The sequence below is a fragment of the Procambarus clarkii genome, chromosome 73, assembly GCF_040958095.1.
Source record: "Procambarus clarkii isolate CNS0578487 chromosome 73, FALCON_Pclarkii_2.0, whole genome shotgun sequence".
In the NCBI taxonomy this organism is placed as follows: Eukaryota; Metazoa; Arthropoda; class Malacostraca; order Decapoda; family Cambaridae; genus Procambarus; species Procambarus clarkii.
In genome coordinates, this window is record NC_091222.1 from 5996442 (window position 1) to 6006921 (window position 10480).

Genomic DNA, 10480 nt, shown 5'->3' on the forward strand with positions numbered 1-10480 from the left:
CTACATTCATCCACGTTTCTGTAAGCTCGATAATATATTTTTGTCTGTTCAGATAAGAGCATTCAATTATTTTATTTTATTTCTTAGACTTCTTCTGTTAGTGTAATATACCCTAAGTGAATTGTTATTTTGAGGCCCATGAATTTCCCTGATCATTTTGCCAATTCCTTTCTCCCCTAAACACATACTTTTATTTTCCTTCCTCCAAATCAATTCCCATACCACTATCTACTAGCAGTTTAAACCCAAACAAACACCACTAACCACTGGTTCCAACGAGTTCGCAACAGCAACAACCCCAGCCCTCGATAGATGCACCCCATCCCAAGCATACATTTCATTTCTTCCATAGAAGTGTTCCCAGTTGTCTATGAAAGATATTGCATTAGATTTGTAATATCTTTCCAGCCTGCAATTAACGTTAAGTGCCCTCAACATCCATTCATTTCCCACTCCCTTTCCTGGAAGAATGCCACATATGATCGGGATTCCTCCCTTGTTCCAAACTAATTCTATTGCTGTCTTGAATCTCTGTATTAGTTCCTCACTCCTTACTCGCCAACATCATTACCCCTTGCACTAATACAAATAATGGGTTTGTTCCAATTTCCCGTCATAATATCTTTCATGTTTCCAACAATATCACCAATACCAGCTCCCGGATAGCAAACCCTTAACCTGTTCCCCTTATCTCTGGCACAAAACGTTCTGTCTAAATACCTCACCTGGGAATCTCCCATAACCAAAATTCGCTTTGTTCCTCCTTTTTCCCTTATGGCACTTTGAGGAACCTGCGCTTCAATGATCCTCGTTGCTTTGTCTTTGCCTCCTCGTTAAACTACAGGTTCACCACAGCACTCGTCCTCTAACACATCAAATGCGTTAGAAGTCCTTAGGCTATTACTGTCGGTTTTGCCAAGGTCTTCTTAGGACCCCTGTCCTTTACAATTTGCCAAGACGAGGTCTTTTTAATGCTGGTTGCCTCCTTTGTTTCTTCCTGATGTTGTTTCAGCTGTCGTACCTCCTTCCGTAGCGAATCCAGCTCTGTCCTCAGAGCTCCAACTAGATTCACCAGTTCCTTCACTTATCCTTCTATTATTAGTATAATAATATTACTACAATCGGAGCTCCAGCTAACACAACCTCTCATTGTGACAGCACCTCACTGACTGGAACGTGTGTCGTGAGAAGCAGCTATGGGGAAGGACTATCGCTACATACGTCTTCCGCAAATTTCATTGTGTCCCCCACTAACTCTGCCTATTACCTTTAATTACATGACTCCTGACTTTTTTTTACATGACTGTGATTGACTTATCCACAAAATGTTTATTTAAATCCCCTTTGGGTGCAGTACACCTCTTAATATTTGGTTTAACATAAGAAATGGTCGTCTGACTGGTCATGATAATTTTTAAATTACTTTTTTATTAAAATATTAAAGAAAATTCTAAAATTTAAATAACTTAAATTTGCCTCCCCCCCTGCAACAACAAATACATTTACCCTCAATAGTGACATTTACCATAAATAGTGAGGTTACTGTGGCTGGCGTGCCTTATGTTACCTCCTGGTTCTTTGTGTGTTCACTGATTGAGTAACAAAATTTCGATGTGGATTCAATATATAACTTATTTAAGAATATTCTAAACAAAGCACAGGAACGTAGTATACCATACAAATTGAATAGATCGAATACTAATGACCCAAAGTGGATAACAAAGAATTTGAAGAACCTTATAGGTAAAAAGAGAGCTTGGTACAAAAGGATTAAAAATGGGGAGGTCACTTTAGAACAGGAATTCGTACAACTGGTTAGAAATGTTAAAAAAGAGATAAGGAAAGCAAAAAGAAACTATGAAGTTCGCATAGCAGGGCAAGCAAAGACAAATCCTAAAGGGTTTTTTCAGTTATATCGTACTAAGACTAGGGAAAGGATAGGTCCATTAAAAACTGAGACAGGTCAAATAACAGATAGTGATGAAGAGATGAGTAGTATTTTTAATAAATATTTTGTATCTGTATTTACTAAAGAGGAACTTAACAATATGCCTTCAGCCGAACAAGTCTATGTGGGTGGGGACGAGGACAGGTTGACGAGTTTAACAGTTACCAGGGAGGATGTTCTTAAACAAATAGTAAAACTCAAACCAAACAAATCCCCAGGGCCGGATGAAGTGTTTGCCAGGGTGCTTAAAGAATGCAAAGAGGAGCTTTGTGACCCACTGTGAACCATATTTAATAAATCAATAGAGTCAGGCAGAGTGCCAGAGTTTTGGAAAGTTGCTAATGTGATACCAGTTTTTAAGAAAGGAGATAGATCACTTGCGTCTAACTATCGACCAATTAGCCTAACGTCTATTGTGGGAAAGTTACTCGAATCTATAATAGCAAATAAAATTCGTCTTCATCTTGAAAAACATAAATTAATAATTGAGTCGCAACATGGTTTTATAAATGGCCGTTCATGTTTAACAAATTTGTTATCTTTTTATTCTAGCATTGTTGAGGCAGTTGATAGTGGTAAGGATTGCGATGTTGTATACCTTGACTTTAGCAAAGCTTTTGATACAGTGCCACATGAAAGACTGATTAAAAAGATAGAGTCTCATGGTATTGGGGGTGCTATATTAAGCTGGATTAGGGCATGGCTATACCAAAGGAAACAGAGAGTTAGTATAAATGGAATCAAGTCAGAGTGGGAAAATGTTGTAAGTGGAGTGCCTCAAGGCTCTGTCCTGGGTCCTCTGTTGTTTATAATATATATAAATGATTTAGATTCAGGTTTGAGTAGCAACATTTGCAAATTTGCCGATGATACGAAAATCGGTAGGGAAATTAATTCGGAGGAGGACTCACTATCACTTCAAGTTGATCTAGATAGGGTTTTGAAATGGTCAAAGGATTGGCAGATGCAGTTTAATGCTGATAAATGTAAAGTTCTGAGGTTAGGTAATGATGATAGAGTTACAAGATACGAGCTAGATGGTGTTGTGATTGCGAAGTCGGATTGCGAAAGGGATCTGGGAGTTATGATTAGTAAGAATTTAAAACAAAAGGATCAATGCATAAATGTTCGTAATAAGGCAAACCGGACACTTGGATTTATTAATCGCAGCGTTAGTAACAAGACACCTGGTGTGGTTCTCAAGCTATATCTTGCTCTAGTTAGGCCCCATTTAGATTATGCAGTTCAGTTTTGGTCGCCATATTATAGAATGGATATAAATTCACTTGAACGTGTCCAGCGTAGGATGACTAAGTTAATTCCCCAAATTAGAAATCTTTCATATGAAGAAAGATTAACAAAGCTTAAGTTGCATTCACTGGAAAGGCGAAGAGTTAGGGGTGACATGATAGAGGTTTACAAGTGGATGAATGGACATAACCGGGGGGATATTAATAGGGTATTAAAAGTATCAACACAGGACAGAACACGAAACAATGGGTATAAATTGGATAAGTTTAGATTTAGGAAAGACTTGGGTAAATACTGGTTCAGTAACAGGGTTGTTGATTTGTGGAACCAATTGCCGCGTAACATTGTGGAGGTGGGGTCCCTCGATTGTTTCAAGCACGGGTTGGACAAGTATATGAGTGGGATTGGGTGGTTATAGAATGGGAGCTGCCTCGTGTGGGCCAGTGGGCCTTCTGCAGTTGCCTTTGTTCTTATGTTCTTATGTTCTTAATCCACCTGCCCCACTAGGATCCACTAGGATCTTCATGAGTAACAGGGTTGTAGATTTGTGGAACCAATTGCCGCGTAACGTGGTGGAGGTGGGGTCCCTCGATTGTTTCAAGCGCGGGTTGGACAAGTATATGAGTGGGATTGGGTGGTTATAGAATAGGAGCTGCCTCGTATGGGCCAATAGGCCTTCTGCAGTTACCTTTGTTCTTATGTTCTTAAAATTCTACACCAGTTGTAATTGTACTTTGTATAAATACTATTTTACTGCCTGTTGTCTAGTGTTGAGTGTAAAAAATAGCAAAGAATTGGTTTCCAAGTTAAATAGCTGAGCAATCCAAGAAGAGAAGTTTTCCGGATTTGTTGTGTACATTGGTTTTCATTTGATACATATTTAGTGTATATATCTCATTGAATATGACCGCATATTCTGTATTTACTATTTTCTGGTTTAGGGCTTCTATCATCTAACTATTTTCTTAGCATCAGGGCTTAGCTGAAATAGGAGTTCTCCAAAACTTATTTTCGTAATTTTAAGGTGAAGAAAAGAAGTGAATTACAATAGAATGTATTACACTAATTTATACAATTTGCACAACGCTTCGAACCTCCATGGTTCATTCTCAAGTGAAAGGAATTTTCCGGTTTGGTTGATTTTATACCCGCACTGGGTCAGGTGATAAGACAATAAAGGTGAAAATATGGGGGAATACATAAGAACATAAGAATGCGGAAGGCCAATTGGCCCATACGAGGCAGCTGCTATCTACATACAATGATTAGTCAAGTGTAATTGTCCTGTTATGTTGAACGGTGTCTTCTGTGTTGGCATCGTTTTGTTCTATTTAGTGTATAGAGTATATTCTTTCCCAGTGTGGACTTTCTTCCCTGAGTAATATTCCTCCCAAATTCCTCCTCTGGCTAAAATTCATTTCCTTAGATTTGAAATTTCTCCCATGGAAAGCAAGTGCCTTTACACACAGAGATCACACTAACGTGATGCATCAAATGAACAAATCCACAAGGGCAGTGACGAGGATTCGAACCTGCGTATGGGAGTAACCTCAGTCTGACAATAAGCTAGCTCAGTCCATTAAGGCAGTGTCTGGGATGCTCCCAGATGCAGGTTCGAATCCTCGTCACTGCAATTGTGGATTTGTTCAAGTGCCTTTCTTTACAGCTGAATATAAATATATTTTTTTTAAATTTACACATTATATACACATCTCACTTGCAGTTCTCGTGGTAGGAAGCCTTCTATTGATAGTTTAGTCATAAAAAGCGGTAAATACCAAAGTTCAAAAGAACTTTGTTGTTGCTTTGTTCATGTTCACATTTGGTGACGCAGAAGTGCCACATATATTATCAAGTTTTTCACAGCATAATATTCAAGGATTATTACATAAAATTGGCAGCTATGTACTTTTTAGACATTCTTTTATTGATATAATCTGTACACTACAGCATTTCTCTCCAGCTACTACGACAGGTGACGTTTTTCACACTTCTCCAGGCAGGGGATGGCAGTTAAAGAAAAACATTTAAAACGTGGACAAATGAAAATTAAAATAGAATTTAAAATGCAGTTTCCATTTCCTATAGATGTCTTTCTTCCTCGCCCTGATTGCCCCTCCATAAAGAGACGGGGTGAGAGGGGCGGGAGTGAAACACAATAAATGTTTACATGTAGCACCTAATAGACAGAGTTGCATAAAAAAAATTATGAAATATTAAACTTTTCAAAAGTTTTTTCTATCAGAAATGATAATATACAGTGATAATTTTAATTTAAATATGTATGGATGGTATTTTTATGATTTGAGTCAAAGTTAAATTATAAGCTAATCCTAAATATGCTGAACATTTCTCAATACCGCCTAACCCACGTAAAATATTTCTAAGCTAAAAACAAGATGTCAAAATATTAATAAACAGCTTTGAAAGACATTTCTTGAAATGCCAAGCAAAGTCGCTGTCTATGTGAGGTCTTGCTTACTAGGCCACATATTGCTGTTATGGCGGCTAGTTATGATATAGATAGGTAGATAGATATATAGATGGATTGATAGATTCATAGATAGATAGATACATTCATAGATACATACATACATACGTACATACTAACATACATACATGTGTGTAAGTCACGAAAATTAACACGTGATGAAAAAGTGAATGTCAGACCACGGAGGAAGAACTGAATTTCCTTAAATTTTGTTCCTGTTTCAGTTCTTCCTCCGTGGTCTGACACTGTCACAAACATACATAAATGGATTGATAGATATAGAACATGTCAAATTACCTAACATTTTGTCAAAATATGTTATATGCCCCATGTAACATAATAAAATTAGAACTTCAATACAGAAATGGCGGAAACGTATGGGGACTGAATAGTGCAAAACAGGTGGCTAGTGAATGGGGCGAAAATGGTTACCTTGAGGTGTTTCCGGGACTTAGCGTCCCCGCGGCTAAATCGTCGACCAGGCCTCATAAAGAGGGTGAGGCTAACGAGTGAATGAGGCAAGAAGACTGGTGAGTGAATGGCGCGAGAAGGGTGGTGAGTGAATGGGGCAAGAAGGGTGGTGAGTGAATGGGGCAAGAAGGGTGGTGAGTGAATGGGGGCAAGAAGGGTGTTGAGTGAATGGGGTGGGAATGTTGGTGAGTGAATGGGGCGAGAAGGGTGGTGAGTGAATTGGGTGGGAATGTTGGTGAATGAATGGGGTGTGAATTGTGGTGGCATTTACAATAAACAATTACACACCTGGTATCTTGTGTACTCAAATCATAACTTTTTTTAACGTTTAACATTTCTTAGATGGTTTTAAGTGCTTCTTTCTCACAATCTTCCTCTTCCTCTCTTCTTCTTCTCGTCGAATATCCTCAAGATCTTCTTTAAGTCCAATTTTGGCAGATATTCTCTCCTCTTTTTGCACCTGAGAGAAAGATGCCTCCATATCACCGCAGTCATCAACTTCATCCCTGAAAAACACATTAAATAAGTCACATCTCCAAACAATTATTCTTAATTATGCAGCTGAAATCTCTTGACCCCTTAAGGATTCGAACCATTTACAAGAGGTCATCATTCATACCGAATCTAAATCTTTACTTCGGGCATTGTTATCCAGCCAGCACAGAGATAATATAAAACTCATCACTGAAATCTTACAATAGGAAACGAAGCACACAATCTAGGGCTGTTAGTCACCCTAAATTATATACTAAATTACATTAGCATAGTTAATTATGTAAAAGGCAGACTCACTAGTAAAAACTGCTACTGCTTTAACTGTTGTACAGGTAAAAATACCTCTAAGTTTCTCATAGATTAAAGAGCAAATCAAAAAGAAAGAACTCCCAAATATCAAAAGTCGCCACAGAGCCAAAGTAGCGAAAAGCGGACACATTTCAATGTGGTACTAACATGCCACTGGGTACTACTTCTTCAAACCTGGTAAAAAGCTATCCAGAGAAATTGCATTAGCCATACAGACTTAGACTTGTCTATAAGTGCTGCTGGAAGGTAACAAACCCAATAGTTAGAGTGTGTCATATCTGTGGAAATGATGCAGAAATGCTACTTTTACATTACTTATTAGAATGTGAAGCAACTCAAGCACTGCGCATCAAACTCAACATTCAACCAACTTGAGCAACTGCATTAAATGCAAAATTTACATTTAATGCGACTTCAATGGTTAAAAAAAAATTGAAGAATGGGACACACTAGTGAACACTGTGCATCTATATCCACTGCCAATATAATGTACAAATCACATAATGTACCAAGATAATGTTGTTAAAACAAAAGACTAAAACCAGTGCGAAAAGAAGAAAACTATACCTTCATATGAAACTTTGACCCAAATATCAATGTAACAAAAATACTGTCAATAACCGAACTCATTTAGGGCTCACTTCAACCCGTGCACATGTACATTTCGTTCCAAGTAGTTAAACCTAAAACAAAACAGCTCTAGATGACATAGTTAAGAATGCATATAGAAATATGTGCGTAAATGATAACTAATAGACTCACTAAATGTACAGTAGGTTAGCTTCATATTACGATAAATGGAAACTGAAAACCCTAATTCAATAAATCTTTAAATTAAACAAAGAGAAAATAAGTATGGCAGATTCCTTTTTTACATACAATGGTAAAAACCCAACACTCGTGTCTCTTTCTGATCAGTGTCAGTTATCTGCGATTTATGCAATTTTATGAGAGGCAATTGTCACGGAGAAAACACTAGGAAGAGAAAGTTAAGTTAAAAAGTTCAAAATTCTACACACACTACAGTATTTTTGTAAAATTAATACACTATTATATTAGACAAAGAAGAGATATGGGAAAAAAATTGTATAAATTTTTAATCAAAGAAAAAGATTTGTCGAAACTATTAAACAAGAGAAAGTGGTGAAAGTATCCTCATGAACAAACTTGCAACAGAATTTACGAGGAATTGTGTTTAAGCATGTGTTTACATCTGTAGCATCGAGAACAAGAGGCAATAATTTCAAGCATTCAAACAAATACGCAATACAGTATATGCATAAATGTCTGTTAAATAAGAAAGTAGTGTATGTTTAAAACATCTGGAATATCAAATCAACGTATAATAAGATTATAGATAAGGCAGGAAACCAGTACTGTGGCTCCCATCCTGTGACCATTTAGTTAACGCATTCGCACATATGTACACAAAAGGAAAAATACTCAAACAAAATACAATACTCACCGATACTTTCTCTTATCATAGCCAAATAGGTTTCTGATTTCCCTCGAGAAATCTATCCCTTGATCTCCATCGTCAATGAAATCATCCATATCAGAGTCTTCCTCCTCTTCTGAATCACTGGCAATGCGCAGTTTGGGATGTGGAATCTTCTGTGGTCTTAATGGTTTCATGTCTTTTGTTTGCATATAGCTAGGCTTCTGAGGTTTCATATCTTTACCAATAGAAGTTTGAGGTTCTGAAGGCGCTGGTCTGGAATTTTGCACAGGTTTGATTCCTTTCATTTGAGGATGATCCCAAGGCCAATGTCCCGCAGTTGAAAATAACTTTATTCTGTCCGTTACTCTAGATTCTTGTTTGGGCTCCTCGAGAGCTTGGTTTAATTTGACAGTATTTTCTTGTTTCTTTATAATCTCACCATTCTTACTCAGTTTTGGTGAATCTTTTACATCAGCCTTTTGTTCCTTTTGCTGGGACTTTTCAACTCCGGTTTTGTCTTGTGGCAATTTTCCCAACCATTTTAGCGTACGTCTTCTCTCGTCTTCCAGCTTTAGTTTCTCTATGGCAGTCAGAGGCCGACCAAAGTATTTCTGTGATATGCCTTTGTCTTTCTCTTTTTTTCCATCCTTCAAGTTTGCAAGAGGCAGTGACTGCTTCTTGCGAGCAATTACAAGAAGCTCTTTAAAACTCACTGGTGGTGGTGCGTCCGGTCTAGGCGTCACCTTGAGCTTTTTGGGGTTCTTATCATAACCCTTGTTTTCCCTCTCTCTACTGTATTTACGTTTTAATTTTCCAGAAGTTGATTTATCTTCCAGTTGAGTCTTCACTGTTTTGGTAACTCCGCTCTGTAATAACATACAGTAATATTATTATTATAAAAATACATAATAAAATACCAATATTTTTAGTGTTTTGTAAAAAGAAAATATGGAATCAAAATGTCTCAGCCCAACCTGTCCTCCTACCTAACTCGCAAGCGCCACAGACATGTCTGACCTGTGTCACTTACAGACACATGTTTGACCTGTGTCACTTACAGACACATGTTTGACCTGTGTCACTTACAGACACCTGATTGACCTGTGTTACTTACAGACACATGTCTGATATGTGACATTTACAGACACATGTCTGACCTGTACAAGGATATAGCAGAGTAAAATAAGACAACTGAAATCCTTCATAATACTCATAAAAAACGAGATTTCACTCACCTTGATATCTGCTGCACTGCAATTAGCATTGTTTGCATATTGATTAACCAGCTTGCTGAAAATGTGCTGATTATTAGTAGATTCATATCCAAAATCATTCATGTCATACTGCTCCTCTCCTTTGACAGTCGTTATGTTCTGCAACGACAATACAGCGATCATTACATCTTGCAATACAATACAACAAGAGCAGCAATATCAAATAATTGAAACAGAACATTTTTATTGTGAATTGACTCGCATTCGTCAATAGGCATTCTACAGTTCCCTAATTCCTATGTTACTATGTTCTCTGGGGACATGTTTGATGTCCCAGAGACCCTTTCTCGTCTGTGGCTGAATGGGACACCCAGCTAGTATAGGGACTCCCCACTGAGGCTGTACGGGTCACGCAGCTGGTATAGGGACTCCCCACTGTGGCTGCATGGGACACCCAGCTGGTATAGGGACTCCCCACTGTGGCTGTATGGGTCACGCAGCTGGTGTAGGGACTCCCCACTGTGGTCGCATGGGACACCCAGCTGGTATAGGGACTCCCCACTGTGGCTGTATGGGACACGCAGCTGGTATAGAGACTCCCCACTGAGGCTGTATGGGTCACGCAGCTGGTATAGGGACTCCCCACTGAGGCTGTATGGGACACGCAGCTGGTATAGAGACTCCCCACTGTGGCTGTATGGGACACCCAGCTGGTATAGGGAATCCCCACTGAGGCTGTGTGGGTCACGCAGCTGGTGTAGGGACTCCCCACTGTGGTCGCATGGGACACCCAGCTGGTATAGGGACTCCCCACTGTGGCTGTATGGGACACGCAGCTGGTATAGAGACTCCCCACTGAG

The 10480-nt window shown here is 38.6% G+C and overlaps 1 protein-coding gene across 1 annotated transcript; it reads right to left on the minus strand.

Annotated features, from left to right (window-relative positions):
- Positions 1-6489: 6489 nt before the first annotated feature.
- LOC138356550 (protein SPT2 homolog) lies at positions 6490-9943 on the minus strand. The gene is made up of 4 exons (XM_069312744.1): positions 9926-9943; positions 9642-9779; positions 8431-9272; positions 6490-6667 (listed from the first exon to the last, which is right to left on the minus strand). Exons 1-4 carry the CDS (start codon positions 9941-9943, stop codon positions 6490-6492), a joined length of 1176 nt encoding a protein of 391 aa, XP_069168845.1.
- Between the last annotated feature and the right edge of the window lie 537 nt (positions 9944-10480).